General features: G+C 34.0%; 1 protein-coding gene across 1 annotated transcript; it reads right to left on the minus strand.

Annotated features, from left to right (window-relative positions):
• Positions 1 to 22,421: 22,421 nt before the first annotated feature.
• Positions 22,422 to 22,739, minus strand: LOC148877206 (uncharacterized). The gene has a single exon (XM_088969005.1). The coding sequence runs from the start codon at positions 22,737 to 22,739 to the stop codon at positions 22,422 to 22,424; it is 318 nt and encodes a 105-aa protein (XP_088825131.1).
• Positions 22,740 to 25,458: the final 2,719 nt, after the last annotated feature.

Genomic DNA, 25,458 nt, shown 5'->3' on the forward strand with positions numbered 1-25,458 from the left:
CCTGCTTCCGCCAACCTAGCCCGAGTTTAGCTAGCGACCTACCTAGTGTGTTGACCTACCTCCTTGTTTAGTGTGTTATCATCTCTGACTTCCCCAAAATCATGACACCATGTCGGAAGAGCCGGTTATCACCTTGCCCGCTTTGGACGCGACATGATAAACACTACCCGCTTATGCACTGTCCATCCCTGGGCGTGAAACCACCTCCGAACCAGATGAGCAGGAGACTCATACGTGCTTCATGAGCCTCATGGCAGCTAGCCTATATAAAGGCATCCCCATTCATAGGAAAAGGTGCGCGTGATTTGTCATTCATAGCTCCTTAATTCTCTCGATTTTTAGCTCTCTCAAAACTCTTCGCTAACTTAAGCATTAGAGTGCTTGCCCCAGGTAAAGCAACATGACACTATGATCATCACTATTTTGTAACTCAGCTAGGCGACCTACTAAGTTCGGTGTCTGAGTTGTCTACCAACAGGGAGCGCCAAACATCACATACAACGCCATTCTATGCCAACCAATATTGCACGCCCTCAAAGCGGTGTTATTGACATACCACCTTGCTATGAAGTTCCCCATCGACCACGGGATATGAGTAATGCGCGGTGATCGGCTTGAATCGCGAAAGTGCTACATTGAAACACTGAAGCATAAAGGGAAGTAGGTCAATGTCGACCTGGAGCCACCCCCGAAGAACAACGAGGAAAGAGCTCACCCGATGGACGACATTGTCTTGTTGTCGGTCTCAGGTACCGGCCCCTCGAAGATAGTGTAGATAAGTGCACGCCTCAAGGAACCATTGTGCTATGAACTGGTAAGATTTTTAATTAATAATCTAGATGTTTTTGCTTGGTCATCCGTCGACATGCCTGGTGTAGACCCCTTTGTGAGGGCGTGCAGTATTGGTCACATATTCCGATTATTACAAGTGAATGGGTAGTATGAGGCTCGGGAGCCCACCATGTTGGTAATGGGGTAGACCCCTCTGTTAGTAATGTGTCCATCTCGCAACTATTCGTCAACCAAGTGAATGGGTAGTATGAGGCCCGGGACCCCACCATGTTGGCCTACCTGGCCAAGGTTATAGAGCTCCTGCCCAACTTCCACTCTTGGTACATCCAACAGATCCCGAGGTCCGAGAACACCGAGGTCGATGTGCTTTCGAAGCTGGCCTGTACAATGAACATCATGAAGATAACTGTCTACATCAAAGACCTGCCATTAGGGGTGCCAACGGTATTCAAAAATCCGATTTTGAATTCGAGATTCAACATAATCGAATCAGATTCGATTCAAATATCTAATTGGTTAAATTTGAATATCCTATTCATAACAAATAGCTAATCAAATTCTAATTCGGATATGACTTGATTTGGTCAGATAAATATTTGAATTTGACAGATTATTTAATTCTTATATATAATATATAAAATATTTAAATGTCTAATATAATTTTTATATATAATAATTAAATTATATGAATAATTTATATATTTCTATACTTATATAAATAAAATATTTATTTTATCTATTTATTAATTACCTACAATAATTAATTAATCGAATTCAAATCAAATTGAATATTCAAATATTTAATCGGATTTGAATCCTGATATTAATTTTCAAAATTCATCAAATATCGAATTTTCTAATTGGAATCTAATTCGGATATTGCTTGATCCAATTCGAATTCAATCCATTTACATCCCTACCTGCCACAACCAAGCATTGAAAGAGTGGCGGAAGAAGTTGCTCACGTCATGGTCATAGAGGTGAGTTGGATAAATCCGTTCGTCGACTATCTATGCCATGGGACCTTCCTTGAAAATCATAATACAGTTTGGAGGGTAGAGCGATAGTCAGCTTTCTATGTAATCATAGGTGAGCAACTATATCACAAGTCGTTCATGCTCCCCTATATTCACCACCATTATCAGCTTAGATGCACTTCAACTTATTCCTTGTTTCTCTCTCAACATTGGCATGAAAATACTTGAAAACATCCAACACCTGATCCTTAAATTTCAAGGAAAATGTTCACACTTTTCTGGAGTGGTCATCAATAAATGTTACAAAATATAATGCACCACCAAGAGATCTATCTTTCATGTAACAAACATCAGTGTGAACTAAATCTAAAACATGAGGCTTTCTAGATGGAGGAAATTTATGAAATCCAGTTCTACTTTGTTTGCTAGCTAAGCAATGTACACATGTTTCAAGAGGCATACCTTTCATATCAGGAAAAAGAATTTATCTGAAAAGTATCTAAAGCCCTTTTTCACTCAAATGTCCAAGCCTTCGGTGTCAAAGCTCAATGGATGAATCATGAACTGCATTACCTCTCCTTTGCTCAACCTTTCTTGCATCACATAAAGGGTATTGTGTTTCTTTCCCTTTGCCACAATGAGTGAACCCCGATTGAGCTTCCATTTTCCATCACTGAAGGTGTTTACATAACCTTCATCATCTAACCTGCTAGTGGAAATCAGATTTAGGTGAATATCAGGAACATGTCTAACATTCTTCAAAATTAATTTGTAATCAGTATTGCCATCTAGACAAATGTCTCCCATGCCAACAATCTTGGATGCACCGGCATTCCCCATACGAACATGTCCAAAATCACCTATAGCATAAGTTGTGAAAAATTCACCATGGGGAGTAACATGAAAAGAAGCACCCGAACCTATGACCCAATCACTGTCTGGGCATGCAAAGTTGACATAATTATCATCACAAACAATAACAGCATCACCTTCGGTTGCAACAATTGTAGTATCTTTTTCTTCTTTCTTGCCTTCACCTTTCCCTTTGGCTTGTTCTCCTTTCTAGACTCTGCATTCATTTTTGTAATGTCCTGATTTATTACAGTGATGACAAATGATATTTTTCTTGGACCTGGACCTTCCTCTGGTTTTATCATATTTGTTATGGGGACCTCTGCTCTTACTTCTTCCCCGTCTTTCTTTCTTTTCCGTCACAAGAGTTTGAGATTCTAAGTAAGTCCCTTGTTCTTTCCTCTTGAACTCTTCATTCAACAAAGCATCTTTGATTGTGTCAATGGTTAATATACCATTAGAGGCTGAATTACTGACTTAAACCACCAAGGTTTCCCAACTGTCAGGCAAGGAACTAAGTAACAACAATGCCTGCACTTCATCATCCAGATTCAATTTCATAGTAGTTAATTGATTTATCAAAGCTTGAAAATCACTCAAATGTTCAGACATATTAGTCCCATCTTTATATTTCAAGTGTGTTAGTTTTCTAATCAAGTCAGTCTTGTTTAAACTCGTTTTCCTTTCATACATAGACTCTAATTTTTTTCATAAAACATCAGCCCTAATTTTTTGTGCAACATGGTGAAAAATACCGTGGTCGATCCACTTTTGGATTTGGCCTACAGTTTTCCTATGCATGATTCCCCATTCATCACTTGACTTGTCACTTGGCTTTGCTTCATCACCTCTTATAGGTAGGTACAAATCTTTGCAATAAAGGATGTCCTCCATTCTCAGTTTCCAAATGGCATAATTCGATGAAGTCAATTTTATCATAACACCTGAGGATTCCTCTATTTGTATCAACACAAACAATTAATTCCAGCCAACCTAGCTCTGATACCAATGTTGGGTAAGTTACACTATAGTAGAAGGAATGAGTATAAAACCAATCCCAGGACAACAAGAACTTTTCCCCTAAGTTTGTGTGTGAAAATGGGTATGCCAACAACAATGATAATAAGTAAACAATTCAGCCAAGTAACAGAAAAATAGATAACAATCACTACACAATAGCACACCAGAATTTTTATGTGGAAAACCCCAAAATCTGGGAAAAAAACATGGGACCTATGGTCCGTAAAAGTTTTCCACTAATTTAGAAATTAATGGGTACAATAGCCTTCTCTAGTTGCAAATAAAGGCTTACAAACATCAAGAAAATAATCTTTGGCTCACAAGAACAGCATTAACATCACCAAATGCAAGGTGAATACAATACAAACAGAGGTTTAGATCTCAACAAGTTGATGTAAATTTTAACTGAGAAGTAGAGAAAGGAAAAATCACCAAATCTGAACTAGAGTGGGATTCTTAACTCCAACACTTAATATCATCAAGAACGGGCTTGAAAGACACTTCCGAACTTGATCTTGAATGGAATAAGAGCCAACTTTTCTTCTCTTCTTCCCAAAACTCAAAGAACCCGAAAAACCCTCGGTTATGTGTTTTTTTTTCTTGTTTTTCTCAGTTCGGGTGGTTACGAACATGATGCCCAAAAAAACGGAAAAGGTGGAAGCCTTTTTGTTCCACTATATGGCTCCTTTTGGGAGCAAATAAAGGTGGGCTGGACCCTCACCCAACATCATGAAATGCCATTGGTTCCAAATATTAACTATATGAATCCCATTTTGTCATTTTGTTCTATTTAATGTAGGGGTGAGCAAGAAAAACTGAGAAACCGACCAAAACCGAATCGAAAAGTTGGTTAACTGAACCGATCAGTTCAACATTTAAAAAAAAAATTGAAGGTACCAATTTGGTTTCGGTTAACCAAAATAGAAAATCGACAGTTAACCAAACCAACCGGTATACATATATTTATATATATTTTATATTTTCTATACATTACAAATTAATAAATATGCATTATATAGATAAGTATATATTTATAATATATAACATATTATTTATTATTTAAAATATAATTATATATATATATATTTCTAGTGTTTTATTATACATTTATATATTTTTATAATATATTATAAATAATAAAAAACTGACAAAAATGAACCGGTCAATTAATTAACCAATTGGCTTCGGTCCGATTTCAAACCCCGATTCAATTTAAAAAATGAGACCGAACCGCAGGCTCATTATAAATTATGTATGCGATCAAAAACCTTCAATCTATCAACGTGAAATTGCCTTAACCATCATTAAAACTTTTGCCAAACTCTCACGAGCTCTTCATAATGATTAAATCTAACGAAATACTATACTGAAAAAACCTCCCCTAATATTTATACGTTCTTGTGATTTCTCATAGAACTTAGTGAAAATGATGTCATTAAACCAATAATACCCCTTCCTTAACTATTTTCAATCTTCTATTTGACTTGATGGCATACGTGTCTTACATTTTTTCGAAAATCAACTTTTGGCCTTTAAAAAATTATAATAAATAAATAAACCTAAAAAATAAAACTTCCTAAACACCATGAGGCAATGCTACATTGGGGTTGAGGCAGGCAATGATGGAAAGATCAAAAGGGACCACGTCAATTTGAATTGATAACACCATTAGAGAGGGAAGGCTTTTGGAACACGATGATTATTATTAGTTCATGCTTGAATTTGTATTTTTATATATTTGAAGTGATCGGATCAGCTCTGAGTTAAAACTGTTCCAACTCATATTGGAGTAGTGAAGTAATGGATTGCTTAAGCTTGTATTATTATGATAATTAAGGATATTAATAATGTATTAGACAAGATTGTGTGGTTGCACAATATTTATATCTCACTTGCATGTGTTTATCCTTATTATGTGAGATCTTTCTAATTTTTGAATCCCATGTTAGAGCACTTTAAAAATAAAGGGTTGCACAAGGTCCCCCCCATCTATTCATAGTTTTGGGCAATCTGTAGTGGAAAGATCAAAGGGATTGGTATGAAACAGTTTCAGTGGTTCACTTTGAAATTTTAAAACATATTAAATGATAAAAGTGCCTTTTTATGGATTATGCCAAATATAACGGTATTTTACATGGACAGGGGAGGTTCAAGTAGGAGTGACAGTTTTTCAACCCAATCCACGAACCTGCCCAACCCATCCATTAATTGACGGGTTGGGTTGTAACCATTTAATCTCGGGTCACTGTACGTTGGATAACCGAATAATGGTACATTTAATGGGTTGGACCATGGCCCAATAATTTTTTATATTTAGACTTCCCTCTCTGAATAATCCTAATTCGAACCCTAAATAACCAAATTCAGCAGAGTACTGAAGCTTTTGGTGAAGGGATCAGATGAAGAACTCTGCAACTCCTAGGTAGGTGTTTTTGAAATGGATTCTTCGATGTTTTCACTGCTTCTCGGCATTCATGGTCTCTGCTCTTTGCTCTCACTCACATTCTCTTAGGCGGCCACGCCACCGACTTTGCCCAACGATTAGAGCTTTTATAGCCTATTCCATCAACGTTGTAGTAGAAGCAATATTCAAAGTTTCCACTCCTTGAAGCTAAATCATGTCATCTTTGCCATATTGATGGTTGTCTTGGTTGCAATTTTTTTTTAAAACTTCATTGTGGTTGTCGTCCACCAAGCCTGTAATTGGCTTCAAGCAATTCATCTTGCTCTAGTATTGGCATCAAGACTGTCATCGGTGGTCAATCTTCCAAAGGGATTGGTTCCAGGTTCATTTAGGAGTGTAATCGGCATCAAGCCTGCAATCGACGTTGAGTCTAATCGGTGATAAACCTCAAGGCCAGGGCTGCATAGAATTAACATCGAGTTTAATGACTGATCGTTTGGTGGAACAAAGCAAAGTTTGCATGCTAAGTGTTCGATAAAAGGCTTAACTTCAGGGCTAGAGATCAGCTGACTGTATGAGGCATTGGTGTTGTCCAATGGTATTTCACGTTTCAGTCTTTTTTCTTTTTGAATTTATTCATCTGTATTTAAGCAAATTAGCTGCTAAAATTTTGCTTGAAAACTCAACTACGTTTCTTTTTATTTTTCTATCTTCCTTCATTATGTTCGATCACCAAAACATGTTAGAGTTTTCATTTTTTAAACTTTGTTTTGTTCTTTTAATCCAATTATCTTCTACTACGCCAGATGTAAATGATTATTTAATTGTCAAATAAGTTGTCAATCTCTTTAATTTATTATTTTAGTCACAAAAATATCGATCCTACCTCATATTTTGTTGTGGAATGATTCTCAAATCTTGCTGAAAGCCAAAGCACAAGTGAAATATTTTTGTTCATTTGTTTGTATTTTAATAATTTAAAAAATTATTGGGTTGGGCCACGGCGGGTTTGGACAAAATGAAAATTGCAATATCTGTTTTTTCAAATTTTATGTAATTTCTATTAATTTTATGCATTTTTGTGTTTTTGTTTAATTTCTATTTTATTTCATGCAATTTATATTATTTTTGTGTAATTTTCATTATTTTATCTAAATGGGTTGGGTTGGTTTAGGTTCAGATGGGTTTAGGTTAAACCCAATCCATTTAATTCTATCTAATTGGGTCATTAATGGGTTGGCGGGTTATATGGGTTGGGTTGAAACCCACCCAATTGCCACCTCTAGGTTTAAGTTCTGTTAAAATGCCACAGGGGAGGTATAAGTATTTATGAGAAAACTCAAGGGAGGTTTAATTCTTTTATCCAAAATAAAAATCTATAGTGTAGAACTTTTGTTTGACTAAAAACCCCAATTTTTTAATTCAGTCATTCTCTAATTATAAGAACATAAATGTAATTTGATCACATTTATCTTCATTCAATTCCCACACATTAAGTCTTATGTTTAAGGTATTAGCTCTCATCAACATTTATTGAATCCTATTTTTTACTAAAATACCTATACTTTTGAATTCATTCCCTCTTTAATTGTGAGGTCACAAAATACAATTTGAACTACTATATTTTTCTTTGTTCAATTCCTTCTAATTGAGTCTTATATTTAGAATATTAACTCTCATTCTTTCATTGAATCCTATATTAATTAACTATAGTGTGAAAAAGAATAATTATTTTTATTGATGATAGAGATAAACTACAAATTTAAAACCAACCCAAACATGGAGTTGTTTTCTTGTTTGGTAGGGAGTAAAAAATACCATTTGGACCAAAATGTGTCAACCCATTGATGTTATAATATTTAAATAACATGGAAAATTCTTGATTAGTACCTTGTACTTTGGATCTAGTGCCACTTTGGTCTCCTAACTTTAAAATGTGACAATCTAGTAGCCAAACTTTCAAAACACGACAATTCAGTACTTGCTATCAATCAAGGCCATCACGTGACATCATGTGTGGTTTAAATAATTACAAAATGGCAAAACTACCTTTTATGATATTAGTTAAACCATTTTACCCATTTTCTTTTAAACATTAAAAGAAAGGGGGAATGTTCGTTTTCTCTTCAATCTAGGTTGAATGAACGACGGAGTGAACAGAGCAACAACAAACAAAAGCAGTGAACTCCCTCACTCTCGACTTTTTCCCCCTCTCTCTCTCACACACACATACACACATTCTCCCATACTCTTTCCCTCTCCTTCCCTCATTCCTTTATTTTCTTTTCTTTTTCTCTTTTCTTCTTGGCACCCCTGTTTTTCTACCACCTTTGTAACTCTAACCAATGGCAATAGCAACCTTTCTCCATCCATCTCGGCTCCCCATTCTCTCTCACTCATTGTCCCATATTATTTCCCTCTCCTTCCCTCCTTCCTTTTTCTTTTTCTTTTCTTCTTGTTATCCTTGTTTCACCACCGCCACTACAACCCAAACTAGTGGCACTAGCAACCTCCCTCTTCCATCTATCTCGATTTCTCTCTCTCTCTCTCTCCATCCTCTCTCACTCTCCTTCCCTCCATCCTTTTCTTTTTTTTCTTTTCTTCTTGGCACCCTTGTTTCATCACCGCTGCTGCAACCTGAACTAGTGGCAATAGCAACCTCCCTCATCCATCCATATCGGCTCCCTCCCTCTCTCCCTCTCTCTCTCTCACACACACACACATCTTCGTCTTATTTGAACCGAACCCATCCTCTTCTTTCTCTCTCACCTTTCTCCTCCCCCATCCTCCTTCCCAATCATTCCTTTGCAATCGAATCTATTGTTGCAACCCAATCCACACAACTGTTGGTGCAAATATTCAACATAGCACCCCCTACTGAAAGACCCTATGGAGCAATTGTCAATGCCTCATTCTAACCATGCTAAACCACCAGTCCCCATTGATCTTTAGGCTATGTTTGGTTACAATGCAAATAAATTTGCACTGATGCAAAATTCTGGTAGTGCAAATGACTTGAGTGTAAATTCTGACCTATTTTTGTATCAGATTTTAGCTTTTTTTTGTTTGATTGCATTACAAATGAAGTAAGTTAAGAAATGAAGCATGATAAAGTAAAACCCAAAACAAAATAAAAGAGAATTTGCATTTTTTTTTCATTTGCAGTCCCATGAATTTGTAATAGTGCAAATAAAATTGCATTGCAACCAAACACAATCTTAGCATCCAATTGAAGTGCAACCCACTGTCTTCCTTGTTCACGTCCATATCGTCAGCCTAAGTTTTTGGGTTTTCTCCTGTCCACTTGGAATCTCGATAGCATTAGGGTCGTTTGCAGTTGAACCCCTGAATGTCCAAGCAAAACTAGAGGCATTTTCGATATCATAGTCTAAGAATTTCACCATTGAACCCCTACTTGACTACACATCTATCATGGTGTTCTTCCTACTAAGTTCTTCAACAAAGAGTTACTAAATTGTTCAATCACCTCTACTGAAAAGCCAAAGGATAATTGCATCTTTTTACATGCTGAGTAACAGTTCGTTAATGACAGGTACTAGATTGTCACGTTTTGAAAGTTCGGGTGCTAAATTGTCACATTTTAAAGCTCAAGGACCAAAGTAGCACTAGACCCAAAGTACAAGGTACTAATCAAGAAATCACATAAAATCATTAAAAATATAAAAAAAATGTAGAAAACATTTGCACACTTCTCTAATATCATATATTCTTCATATTGTACAAAAATAAATGTGACAAATAAGAATTATTTTTATAAACATGGAAATATAAAAAATTATAAAAAATTTTGGAAACATATTTTTATTATCATTATCATCATAAAGACCTCCCACATCCAAAACACGTACACACTTACTAACACTTACCAATAAAAATAAAAGAACATATCACCTTTTGGAAACTCAACATACATGATTTCCCCATATTTTAAGTATCAATACTTTGAGCCATATATATGGATGGACTTTATTTATTTTCTGTTTGTACATTGGTTGTTAAGTTATTATTCAATGGTCTATGTCAATTGACCAACTTGGGATGTTATAGTTATTAAGTTAAAAAATAAATAAAAGATATAAACTCCAATTGTCCAATAAGGCAATAAATAAGTCAAATGAGTATATGGTTCAATCGCACTTGTCCTAACTATTAGGGTGTAAACGGGTCGAATTCGAAGTGGATCAGGCAATATCTGAATTCGAATTTGATTAGAAAATTTGGTATCCAAATTCAATTCGATATTCGATGATATTGAAAATTAATATTCAAATTTGAATCCGATTAAATATTTGAATATTCAATTCGAATTTGATTAATTAATTATTTTAGATAATTAATAAATATATAAAATATATAAATATATAAAATATTTATATAACTTAATCATTATATAAAATATTTTATATATTATATATAAGAATTAAATAATCAGTCGAATTCAAATATTTATCAAATCGAATCAGGTCATATCCAAATTCGATTGATTAGATATTTGAATTATCCAAATTCGATTCAATTATGTCAAATACTAAATTTGAAATCAAATTTTCAAATATCGTTGGCACCCCTAATTAGACCCGCAATCATGATTGGGTCACTAAACCAATTGATGGTGGGCTAGCCTAGTAAGTTTCTAACTAATTAGTTGTATAAGTTGTAATGGAGAGCTGGAATCAAATCCCATTACAACTAGGGTTGGAGGGGTTATGAATAGGGGCAAGACAAATAGCCCCGTGAAGCAAAAATGATTGGATCATTAGGTCATTCATTTATCTGACAAAGTCAACCCCAAGTGATGGCCATTCAGTTGATAGGTTCGTTTAGTTGTTTGTAAGGGAGACATGGGGAAAAAATGGGAGAAGTACCAATCAGCCCAGATCAGAATTCTCTAGCCTCAAAGTACATGGGGGATGCATCCTGATCGTGAGTTGATGCCAAATTCACGGGCAGGATGTGGTTTATAGGGGGGCAGCTGGAATTCAGAATTCTGCATCGTGTGTTTTTGTACTTCTCCCAAAAAAAATCCTATCATGGGTTTGGGGGACAGGCCATCTTATCCCCCATGAAGCAATACCTTCTCATGTTACTTTTATACCCTTTGTTTTTTGTTTTGAAACTACAATGTTTCTCACCCCATGTCAGGATACAATCGCACAAGCCATTAGGTCCTTATCTATTGCTTCTTTTTTTTCATATTTTCATTTCATTTAGGGGGTGTTCTTTTTTTGGATTTTGAAATGGGGGAAAGTTGGTCAATGGAATTTTGATTCATATTAACCAAAAAAACCAATTTTCTTTTATCAGATTTATGTGGGGACCAGTGAAAGTTTATTTTCCTGAGTATCACTTACCCGGGTAAGTGATACTTATCTTATATGTGGGTAAATAATTTTCCCACTTTGGGGATTTGCCAACACTTGATTGGGACAAAAATGCCCCTTTTAATAATGGATTTATGGCTAAAATGTTCATTGCCTTATTTACATGGGAAATAAAGAACATGTGTAAATGCACTTACCCAAATAAGTTTTTCATGGAAAACACTTACTCGGGTAAATGCATTTATTTGGATAAATAATTTACTGAAAAGTAAAAGGGCCTCAGTGACAAATGCTTCACTATAGAGTTCGGACTAACGAATGCATTATTGTGTAGATGGCTGTAGAAATCAATGATAATGACTCACAGTAATGACAAAATACATGGGCTCATGATGAGATGTTGAATAGATAATGGGCTCCATATATTTTATCTCGGGTATGGAGTGTTACTATGGGTTCCACAACCTAGGGGTGAGCACTATTTGGTTAAAATAGAAAAACCAAACCAAAAATTTTGGTTTTGGTTTTTTTGGTTTTGTAAAATTTGGGTTTCGGTTTTAAAAATTTGGTTAATCGAAAAAACCAAATTAGCCGAACTTTATTATCTATAATATATACATTAACATATAATACATATATAGTATGTATAAAATATATTATATTATATTATATATGTATTAAAATATATAATTTATTATATACATTGTATAATATATATTTTTAATATATAATATATAATATATATTAAAATATACAATATATATAATGTTGAAATTTGGTTTTAACCGAAATAACCAAAATAATCGAACCAAAAATTTCGGTTTCATTTATTTTGGTTTTTCAATATTTCAGTTTTGGTTTGGTTTTTCATTTAAAATTTTGGTTTATTCAGTTTGATTTTTAACCGAATAAACTGTTTGTTCACCCATACCACAGCCTGTTATTCAGCTAATCCTATCTCTTCCCTATATGTATTTTGGTGCAAATGGATTTTTTTTTAAAGGCAATGGCTAATTTCATTAACAATGCTCAAAATCTCAAAAACAATCTATGAGAGTACAATCAACAATAAAAGTAAAAAAAAAAAGATAAAAAAAAGATAAACCCAAATCAAATAAATTATTTAAAAAAAAAACAAATCCTAATCACTAGGAGAGAAATCTTGTAAGAACTCTACATACGACACAAAAAGACAGAAACACCAATAAAGGAGGACTGACCTCCAATAGAGTCAAAACTCAGCAAGGAACTCCTGAAATGGGGATAAACAAAATAATGATTGCCAAAGTCACCGGTTCAATATGCAACTAAAATCTTCAGACTTTGTAGGTGAAAAGGAGAAGGCCAATCATTGTCTCGCCCAAGTTTGGACGTAATAAACATATTGCAAATGTAAACTCGGGCAAACCGTCCCTAGGCATGAGGCAAGAAAAAGGCAGTCCTTTCCAAAGTTTAAAATCATCCATAAGTGCCACGTCCCCCACTAAGTGATGGCGGTCCAAAAAAAGTGACAAAAAGGACTCATTCAATAACTGATAATCTGGACAATATCGGAGACTGAACGAAAACGATTAGCTGCATCGGAAAAATTTATGCAAGAACAACTCACTAGAATACACCACACCAGAATACATCTATGGAAAAAGATACTCCCCAACAGACGTCACCGTATAGATCCATGTTAGTAAGGACAACATCTTCAACCTTTCTGAAATTAAAGCCATTGAAGAACAAATGGTTGAGAAAGAAATAATAACCACTTCTCAGAATAAATAAATTAAAGTCATTGAAGAAATAAGAACCACTTTTCACAATAATGATGGAACATCCTATCAATCCGTGCATCGAAAAACCAATGGAAAAATACAACAATTGACTGACAAAAAAGAAACACACAAAAAAGATTTCCATGTAAAAAACCTGCTGTAACGCATCTTTAGCGAACACCAACCACAAGAATAAAAAGAATTCATAAAAGTGAGAGGAATTTACACCTATGCGATAGTACCCTTAGACATTAGTGTAGGAGATTCAAACTCTATATCGACGTTTTTTTCATACATTATGTCATTCCCATGCCAAATAATCTGTTTGGTTTTGATCAATACCTCAATGCTTAATTAAGGATTCATTTGTTTTGTAGTTAGAATACCTCAATGCTTAATTAAGAATAGGTATTGATCAATACCTCAATGCGTTTCATTCCTGAAACGCTGATCACCAAACTGGATTTTTTTGTCATTTTCACAATAAATGATCATGGGGTGGCCGGGTGAGGGCAGAAAATAGGTACAGTATTTTTTTTTTTTTTCGAAAGAATAGGCACAGGTGAGGGCCACCAACCTATAGTGGAGTTTGATCCCACGCCTCCATATTCGATGGGCACTGAATGGCTATCCTAGCTCCTGTTTCAGGAGCCCACTTTGGACCACCACACCCATTCACGAGTCCAGTAGTGATAAAATCATACGTACTCATCACATTAGAATTATCATGCAACATGTCATTCACAGTTTTAACACCTGGGAAGATGTACTTGTACACTTGTTTTTTTATTAAATTCCCGTGCTTTGAAGTCAGGTTGCACCATAAAACAGTATCTAATTAGTCGGGGTTTCTACTCTAGGCCCCGTAGAATAGGGTTCTGGAATCAGAATCGGAATCAGTTATTCTAATTTCAAGTGTATGACTGAATGAATGGAATCGCAATCCTATTCTCATTGGTATTCCTCCCTTTGAGAGAATGGCCATTCTTTGCTTTTTCATTTAAAATTAAATCGCATTCTTGTTAATTTTAATTTTAATTTCTATTCCTGTCTGAACTAAATAGGTTATGGGAATAGACTATTCGGATTCCAATTTCAAAGGATTTCAATTCTGATTTTAGATGCAAATCAAATGGATTCTTAGTTTTTTTAATAAATAAAAATTTTTAATTTTTTTTAAATAGATTGCTTTAGCCTGGTCTACGACCCAGCCTAATCTAAGGCTTGGCCCATGGGTGATGGGCCAGCCCGACCCCATGGCACGGTACGATCCGCACTTTACATAGATTGCACATGGGCCATGCCATGCTGGCTCAGCACGAGACCAGATCTGCTCCTCACACCTGGTGCCTCACTGGCGCCTCACACGCACATCCTACCATGCATTGGGAACATCTCCTGTACTTATTAGTGAATATTCACGGGAGATGTTCCCATTGCATGGTGGATGTGCCTGTGAGGCGCCCATTTGTGAGAAGCACAGCCCGTTTTATAACTCTAACTTTGAGATATGGATTAAGGAACATGAATTGGTACGACTTCGAGATTGTGAATGTGAGTAACCTTGGTTTTTAAAATTGGACCGGACCGGATGGTTGGACCAGAAAAATTGGGGATCGGTCTCCTAACTGGTTCCATTTTTCTCCCCAAACTGATGATTTTGGTCAGCAAACCACTGAACCGGCCGGTTAACCATACAAACTGTTCGAACAATTTTAACCATTTTTCAATTTTTTTTATTTATTTTTATTTTTTATCAAAATGGACCGATCATTTGAACCGATAACCAAACCCCTGGCCGATTCGATTTTAAAAACCATGTGAATAACCTGATCACAGTCCATTGCAGCCTTCCACTAACAAAGTAATTCCTTGTCTTGGGCTCAAGACGTGCCGCATGGGAGTGGATGCCAATGATTACCCGGCTATATAGGTGTAAATATGTATCTAAAGCTCCTTCAAATAATAATTGTGGTAGTAGGAATTTATATAAAAGTTAATTTTAACGAATTGCTTTAATTTGAATAATTAAAATAAGTATTTATTTATAGGATAGTCTAATGAAATTTTATTTATTTTAATAAATTAAATAAGTTATCATTCATAAATTTTTATTTATTTAATTCAACCTGCATCCAATATTTAGGGTTATCAATAGATTGAGTTTAATTTTAAATAGCTTGGACCAGTTATATTACAATAATAAATGAATATTTATTTATTTATTAAATTAAATTAAATTATTTATTTTACAAAATTAAACAAATAATTATTTATAGATTTTTATTTTTTTAACTAATTAATAATTGACTTTACTAACAAATTATTTCTTTCTCCCCAAGCCTAATATATAGGGCTTACCTTTTGCAAATTCATTTTTTTCTTATCCAATAATTTACCTCTTGCAAGCCACTACAATACAGGCCCCTCCACTAGTTAGAATTATCAAGCAACCTGTCATTGACAGTTTAACACCTAGAAGATGTACTTGTGCACTTGGGTTTTGTTTTTTTTATTATTATTAAATTCCCGTGTTTTGAGGTTGTCTCATAAAACAGTATCTAATTAGTGGTTGTTTCTACTCTCAAATATCAGTATTCTAACAAATACACCTATTTAAGGAAAATAAAAACTATCCACTTAACTAATACAGCTTTTTTAAACCATTAAACCTTCTACATTTTTGTTCCACCTAGCAGTTTCACCAAATTGAAAAGAAAAACTAGGTGCAAGATCATGCGTTCAAATGCATGTAATTAAACTACTTTGCAGAGAAGATGGAGTTCCATTGTTTCTCATATCCACTTTGTATCTACAACTGCATTAAACTATTTTACTGCCTTGCGTTTAGGATATCTCCATATTTATTTGCTTTATTTAATGGGGAGATATTCCTAATAAGTTGTTAGAACGGTGTGGGCACATATTTGCCCTGATGGAAGCCGACCTCCATCATGTATTTTGGCAATCGCGTCCCATGCAGCTCACTTATGATATCCAAGATCGTGGCAATCGTGCCCCAGCTCACTTCTGATATCCAAGATCGTGCCAATGAAGAAAGATCCCCATACTCCAATGAGGGTTAAGGATTATTTGTTTCCTTCTCCCTCTAAACCCAAGGTTCAAATATCAGAAATGTAAAATGCATCAAAAAGATAATAATTTTGCATTTTCATTTAATGTTTATTAGGAAATGACTTTTCTTTCTCATTTAATGCTTATCACCTATATTCAAAATGAGAGTCTCACTCTTTAGTTTCCTTAATGATCCAATTTTACCTTTCCACTCTTTACCCCCCCCCCCCCCATAAATTCATTCTTCGCTATTCCATATCCATATACTTTATCAACATACCTATACCTATATTGAAAATGACAATTTCATCCATTCCGTGTGCCTTTTCATCCATCATTTCCAATTTGGTTCCTGTCTTCTTTCATTTTTTAAGCAACCACTACTTGTCACATTAATCTACTGCTAATAATCTAAGTGATCACTGGCCAATGAGTGGGGATCTACACAACTTCATGTGGCTGTTCAAAAATGAGTAGAATTTGTACTATGAACATACATAGAGCCCAAAACTTCTTGTGCTTGAGTGCCTAGCTACCAACCTCAATTCTGAAGATTTATTTTATGAAATTCAGGATAGTGATTTCAAAGTTAGAAGCTCAACCACCTTATTTCAAGTTTATCACATGAATAAAGATAAAAATAAATAAATAAAGAGAACACACTCAACACCAACTCTTGTCATCATTAGTCATCAAAATCAACTTTAACACAAGTTTCAGCATAGATAATATTAATTGTTGAATGGAGAAGAACAAGAAAGGCCATTACCCCACCCAATGTTCCTCAGTTACCTGGTTGAAGGTCAATTTAGAATATATTTAGGCCTGGTCCAATCCAAGGTTAAGTTCAGATTTGGGTCCAATCCAAGGTTAAGTTCAGATTTGTCAATCCAGGCCCAAATCAAGCTTAATCCAATACATCTCTAATCAGGTTTGAGCCTAAATCGTGTTGAATTGCACTTGGTTGAGCTTAAACAGATTAGTTAAGTTTATAAAAAAATTATGAATATATTTTTGTATAGTCATCTTTTGTTGAGCTTTATAGTAAAATTTAGGAATTGAATTGATTAAAAATATGCACAAAGTCCAATCCAAACTTAGATCAGACCCAAGTTTTCTAGCCTAGATACAACCCGCAACCCACAAATTCAGCCCCAACCCATGCAAAAAGTTCAACCCAAGTTGCAGCACTAAACGGGACAAAATATATTTTCATTTGAGTTGAATCAACTAAGTGCAACCATGCATTTTATATGTATTTATATAAATACAAATATGTAGTGTAAAACCTTGTATTTATACTATACCAATTTGTATTTGTTCCAAATTGGGATGGAACAATAAGTATTTATTGGAAATCATAAGAGCATTTTCTAAAAATTTCCCATAATAAAACCTAGAGATCAAACTTCCAAACTTTGTAACCTTTTGTCATGTTGTTTGGGGCCCTAAGAAAATAAAGAAATTTTACTATATATATACACACACTCGTATGTATGTATATAATAAAGAAAATTTTACTACCCACTCCATTCAGGAGTGTCAACTAGTTAGGTCCGGACTAGATACACTCATACTCAACCTAGAGCTGTGCATAAATCCCACCAATAGATTTTTATTATTTGATTTTGGTTTTTATTTTTATTTTTCTTAATTCATTTTAAAAAATTAATTTATTCGGTTCAATTTTTAATCAAATAAACCAAATGCTCACCCTTACATTTATAATATTTCATATTAATTATATAAACCAAAAGTAAGATCGATGAATAATAATTATTTTATTAGTGATATAGATTAAATGTAAAATTAAAAAATAGCCTGAAAATGAAACCATTTCAATATCTAAATGGAAGGTCAACGATCAAATGTTGTATATTCATAATATTAAACAAAAATAAGTATGAAAAATAAGAATTTTTTTATTAATGATGAAAATGGAATAAAGGATTTAAGTAGAATGGAACTGGTGCGCTGGAATAAAGGATTAAAATAATACTATTTAGTACATTCAATTACCTCTCATTTAAGTCTCACATTGAAGTCATTAAATAAATCGCTATCTCTCATTGAATCCAACATTTATACTTTTGTTTCTCATCATTAAATTCCACTAATAAATCCATACTCAATAATTATTATTACAATGGCATTTTATATTTTAAAATATACCTAGAAATGAAATCATATTTTTCCACCTACGTGGTGGGTAAGTAGTTCAACCATTTGGGTCAAATGGATAATTCCATGATGTCATAAATAAATAATAAAAAGATATGAATATAAAAATACAAAAATATAGAAAATAAAGAAAATTAAAAAAATTTGGATGTGTTTCTATTATCAATGATGGACACGGAATATATATATACAACTTAAAACCGATGAGAAATGAAACAATTTTCCTATCATTGGTTAGTTGTTCAACCTTTTAGGTCAAATGGGCTAACTCATGATGTATAATTAAAAATAAAATTTTAAAAATAGAATAATACAAAAATGAGAAACAATTTTGGGCAATTATATGTTAATCATATAAACAAAAATAAGTATGATGAATAATAATTATTTTATTAGGGATATAAGTTAAAAGCAAGATTTAAAACTAGCCAGAAAATGAAACCATTTTCATATCTAGATGGTAGGTCAACGATCTAACCTTCCAAGTCAAATGTGATAATTTATGATGCCATAACTAAGTAATAAATATTAAAAAATATATACAGAAACACAGAAAAATATATGCATTGTATAAAGCATTTTGATATAGTTTTAATGTTATATGTTCATAATATTAAACAAAAATAAATATGAAAATAAGAATTACTTTTATTACTGATGAAAATGGAATACAAGATTTAAAATCAACCAAAAAAGCAAAATGGTTTTTCCATCAAAGTGGTGGATTAGTGGTTCAATTGTCCATATATATCAAATGGATCAACATTTGATGTTATAATTAAATAGTAAAATACATAAAACTATAGAAATTGTAGATAAATTTGGTACATTTTATAATATTATATACTAGTAGGGACTTGTGCGATGCACGGGAAAATTTAAAGGATTGAATAATTTTATTTACTATTAATTAATTGATAAATTAATAATCAAAATTTGTTATTAATTAACTAAAAGTATTCAAACTTATTGTTAATATTTAAAGTTTTAATAATTATATTTTTCATTTAATGTTCATTTACAAAAAAATAATTATTGTTAATTTAATATGAACAAATATTTTTTAATAAATTTAATTTTATTAATCATTTGTAGTAATTTTATTTATTGTTATTATTTATTATTGTTAAATGAAATTTTGATTGACTTTAAATAAATAAAAAATAATAACAATAACAAGCATTTTTTACTAATTTCACTAATAATTAACAATTATATAGGAGTGGCAACGGGACGGATTCGAGGTGGGGCACCCCATCCTTATCCCCACTCCGTAGTCAAGACACTCTACCCCATCCCCTTCTCGTCCTCAGTGTTAGGCGGGTTCAAGGCAAGGCACCCGCTCCCCATTAGGGATGGGGAATCCTCGAATTTCCCCCGCTCACCATCAATGTCAAGCGATAGGGTTGTTCACGGGTTGGGTTGGGTCTGTTTACTATCATTTTTCCAACCGACCCGACCTAGTCAGTTTACCTAGAAATGAAACCAAAACCGACCTTGTATTTTCTCTTCCCATAAAGATATTAAAGCATCAAGAACCTGATGTGGCTTCCTTCTTTTTCTCCTAGAACATACTCATAGCTTGTTGAACTGCTCCTCTTTGTCCCCAACACAACATCACTAGCAATCAATTCATAATGGCTCTTAACAGTTGTATCCTTCTCTCCCACCATTTGTATTTAGAGAAAAGGAAAGCCTCTCTTGTTGAACTAAACATCACTAATGTCTAATAATAAATCTTAAACAGTTAAACTTATAACTGAACAAGTGAACATCACTAATAAAGTAATAAAGCCGTATTGGTTTCTAATAAAGCTTCTAGTTCCAAACTTCCAATAAAGCTTAAACATGTAAGTTGTGCTGAACAACACTAGCTTTTGGACTTGAAAACAAGTATCAAGTAAGGTTTAAAAACAGTCATAAATTTAACATCATTTCAGCCATCCAATGATAAAATTTAAATGAAAAATTAATGACAAAAGTTGTTCATTAATCACTAATCCAAAATTGCTTGTAGACATTCAAAAACTAGGTGGCCTAATGGACTTTGGAACTTCATGTTTGAAGAAGAAATGCTACTATGCTAATGACTCAACTATCAAGAAACAAACATGAAAAGTTTGTTTTAGATTGTCACATTACTTGGAAAATGAAATTTTAAATTGTAGAAAAAATAATTACACTTGTAAAGATTATTAAGTCTTACCAAAACATCAAACATCATCACTTAATTACACTTGTTCTGTTATTCTTAAGAATTCTAAAACAAAGAAACAAATATTAGTATGTACCCCAAAAAATTATATAAGTTATAAATAATATCATGAAATAAAGTTTATTCATAATATCACAAATATTATATAATGCAGTTTCTTCATATTTTTCCACTTCATCCAAATCTTCTCAAACATCAATTGGGATTGATTTAGACCGTAACCAATATTGGCCACATATAAGAGCCTCTACCATTTTTGGAGATAATGAACTCCTAAATGGATCAAGTAAACACCCACTTGTGTTGAATATCGATTTAAAAACAACTATACAAATTGGCATGGCCAAGACATCTCTTGCTATTTGAGAAAATATATGATACTTTTGAGAATTCATTTTCCACCAAATCAAAATGTCAAATGAATCACTTGGTTTTTCACAACTCTCTAGCAAATACCTTGCAACCTCATATTTACTTTCTTCATTTTCTGAGTGTTTTGCAAATTGAGATGCTAAGAATCTCCACGTATCCTCTTCATTATCATCAAAATCCATCTCGTTAGAAGCTTTACTTGAACTTGACGCTTCATGTCCAGCATTAAAATTTGAATTGTGTTCGCGATCATGATAATGGTAATATAAACGATTAAGAGTTGCCTCTACTCTCTTGGTCATTTCTCTGGCCCTCAAACTATCATATATTTGAATAAAACAAAATTTCACATATTTTAATTTGTAACAAGGATCCAAAACAATGGTAACATATAACAAGAAATTTAGATTTTCAAGGTTCTCCCAATATTTTTCAAACTTTCGTTTCATGCACTCTGCCATAAAATTCAAGAGGTTGTCTTTCCTTCTAGATAAACGAACCAACCTAGTTTGCAATGCCACGAGTTAATAAAAAAATGCATTCGATGTGACATAAAGATATCATAAAAATCGTAATGTTACATTATAGAAAAGCTTTAGAAATTTCACAAAAACTTCTAGCATTGTCCCAATCATCATAATTAGGAGGCCCAACATGCTTATTCCCTCTCTCTTTTCCTTTCCTATTCCCACCTTCACTCTCCTCATTTCATCCTCATCACCGCCTTCAAAGTATAAGAGATATCTTGAGTCATCCTCACCTAGCTGGTCAAAAGCTCTTTCAAATTTTTTAGAAATTTCCAACATCAAATAGGTAGAAATCCACCTACTCTCAACATCAAGGCGTACAAGATTTTTATTTTATATTTTCTCCTTCTCAACACACATTTTGAAAGTTTGAAGCTTAAATGGAGATGATTTCACATATCTTATTGCATTCCGGATTTTGAGAATAGACTCATGTAAGTCTTTCAATCCTTCTTTCACTATCAAATTCCCAATATGAGCTGAATGTCTTAAATTCATGAATTCATGTTCTAAGATGTTCCTTTACAATCCCTAGTTCTTCTTTTTAAATATCTAATTGCACCATCGATCGTTAGAACTTGCATTATCAATATTAATTGTAAAAATTCTATCAATGCCCTACTCTAACAAACAATCCTTAATAGTCTTACCAATTGTTTCTACCTTGTGATTAAGAACTTAACAAAAGTTTAAAATTTTTTTGTTCAAGTTCTATTCACTAATGTGCAGTTAAGCACATATAATTTAAATTTTGGATTGATGACCAAGTATCAGTAGTGAAACATATACATTGAATTTTCATCACTTTTTGCAGTTTTATCTTCTCTTCAATAAAATTATTCATGCAATCTCTAGAAACTATGATACAGAATGGGATTGTAAACTTATGTTGTAAAGCTCAAGAGTAGTTCTTAAATCCCTCCCCCTCTACAATCCTAAAAGTCAATTCATCAATTATAACCATTTTAGCAAACTCCTTTCTAACCTTCTCAACACTAAAGGCCACTGCTTTTAGCTTACTAGTAATGAGACCATCTTCTCCTCCTTCATTTTTAGGTTCAAAATACTTTTTCCTTTTATCAACCCTATAGGGATATTTCATGCATTGTTGCTGCAAATAACTCCACATGTTACTAGTGCCATGATTTTTTGTGTCACATGCATAGTCTTTGTCACAATAGTTAAATGCAGCCCTAAGTTCATCCTTATCCTCCATTTTAGTGAAATGATCACAAATTTCTAATTTTAATCTAAAACCTTGCCTTTTGTTTTGCTTAGTGGGCTGTGTCCTAGTAATTTTACAAGGAGTATGGGGATTTTTTACTGGATTTGCAGCATCAGAATTTTGTTGCTTTGAGCCCATTGCTATTAATTTTACAATTAAATTTACAAGGAGTATAGGGATTTATTATATATATAATATTTCAGATATTATAATATATATATATATTTCAGATATTATATATATATATATATATATTTAAAATTGAAATATACATACTATATATAATGTTTCGGTGAGAATATATTTACTGGAAATACATTTAAAAATGAAATATATATTTTGGAAATACACATATTATATATAATATTTCAAAATGTATTTTCTAGAAATATATTTAAAACTGAAATATATATATATATATATATATATATATATATATATTTAAACGAGAATATATATACAAATATATTGGAATATTTATTTTCTGGAAATATATATCTAATATATTTCAGAATAAATATATTTATATATATATTTAATTATTTATTATTTAATAATAAAATATCTATATTTAATAGATATTTTTTTTCAGAATATATATTTTTTAGATATATATTTAATAGTTTTAAATATAAAATATATATTTGAATTAAAACCAAAATATATATTTAAATAGATTAGGTTTTTTATACAAAACTGAAGTTTTTTGTGCAAATATATCATAAATAACCGAATCTTTTTCAAAGCTTAAACTTAAACAAAACACAAATAAAATATATCAACTTGTAACATGCATTAAATTTTAAAAATATTAAATAAAAAAATATTAACCTTTGAATGACTGAATGTGATGCTTGTTGCTTGAGTCTTGAGAAGTTGAGAGTTGAGAGAATGAGAAGATGGGAGAGCCAAGTTGAGATTCGAGTGATGCCTTGAAGTTGAACAGTGAACTTGAAATTTTAAAATTTTTATTCTTGAGAGTCAAATTGTATTAAAGAAAGAAGAGTGCTTGATTTGAGGGGATGAAGGCGGACCAAGTTACTAAGAAAAAGAAGAGTCAAAGTGTATTAAAGAAAGAAGACTGAAAATTGGAAATTTCAAGAAAGCTTCTAATCTAAGAAAAAAAGTGATGTAACCGTTTCTAGTCACGTACCATTTTTTGTGATGTATAAATTTTTTTTTGGCTAAGGACCTTGTTATTTGACTCGGTGGCAACGTGCCTTGGTGATGAGCTCCCTGGTGGAGAGCTACCTTGGTGGACTCGTCATTTGACCTGCTCCTAGGCGGCCTGTAACTCAGAGGATGGTGGAGCTCCCTGGTGTAGCGCAACCCAACTGCCCTCTGCATGAGGTGATCTCCTCTCCTTTGTAAGCAGCGGGAGCTGAGGGACTTGCGAGAACTCCATCTTTTCCTCCTCTTTGTAGGAGGCGAGATGAGGAACCTGCAAGAACTGAACCAGGGGGCCCGGGGGTATTTACCCGGCGGGGACTCTCCGATGCCTAAGTTAGCACTTTGATTGTTGAGAGCTTGAAGATGATATTAGAGGAATGAGAGAGCTAGAGAACATGGATTACCTCCATTTTTTCCTTCTCTCTCCCTCTTGTCTTTGGGGGTCGGAGTCTTTATATAGTGGTGTCCTGTCAAATCAGGCGTAACAGCCTCTGTCAAGTCAGGCGTAACTGCCTCTGTCTCTCAGCCGCAACCGTTACTGCCAAAGCTGAGGTGGTTGGTGCAGGCGACTGCTGTAGAGTACGGCTCTGCCGGTCAAGGGACAGCTCTCAGGACTGGCAGGCACAGTGCCGCCTAGCGAGAGACGTGGGCACAGGCCTCCGGATCTGTCAGGTACGGTTGTCAGGTAGGAGATCTTCCTGCGATACGCCAAGCTGCCCCTAAGTGTCAAACTACCTATGCCAAGCTACCTGTAAGTGCCAAGCTGCCCCTAAGTGGCGAGCTCTTCGTAAGACGCCAGGCTACCTGCGGAGTGGCCAGCTGCCTATGGTGAGCTACCTGTAAGTGTTGAGCTGCCCCTAAGTGGCGAGCTCTTCGTAAGACGCCAGGCTGCTTGTGGAGTGGCCAGCTGCCTATGGCGAGGTGCCCCTAGCTATATCGAGCTCCCCGAGCTATGCTGAGCTGCCAGTTGTCAAGAGGCTGCACTTGGTTTCCATGAGGTGCCAGGTGTCACAATTTCACTAGAGGGCCAAATCCACCCTCATCAAAAAGGACACCTAATTTAATTGTAATTGCCTATTTGGTGTAAATGACCTAAGATAGTAGGGATCATTTCTTTAAACATTTCCAAAAAATTCAAGAAGCCATCAAGCTAATATTTCTAAAGGAGGAAAGGTGTAGGGAGAAGGACTAGGGATTCCTTGCCTTGCAATGCTTGCCATTAATGGCATTCCTAAAGAGAATACTAGAAACTAAGTTAGGTTGTAACTAGAATAGAAACAACCTAGTTAAGTAATAACTAATAAGTAACTAGAAACTATGTTAGGTAGTAACTAGGAACTAAGTCGGTTCGGGTTGATTCGGTTTTGGTTTGCATGTGTGAAAACCAAAACCGGAACCGAACCGAACCACCAGTTTACACTTTTTTGTAACCCGAAACGATTGGTGTTGAAGAAAAACCAGCCAACTCGGGTTGGGTCAAACCAGTTGGTCGGTTTGGGTCTTGTTATGAATAGCTTTATCAAGCGAGTTTAGGGCAAGG

This window comes from Nelumbo lutea, chromosome 1 (genome assembly GCF_056320005.1).
Source record: "Nelumbo lutea isolate HS-2025 chromosome 1, American lotus-T2T, whole genome shotgun sequence".
Lineage (NCBI taxonomy): Eukaryota > Viridiplantae > Streptophyta > Magnoliopsida > Proteales > Nelumbonaceae > Nelumbo > Nelumbo lutea.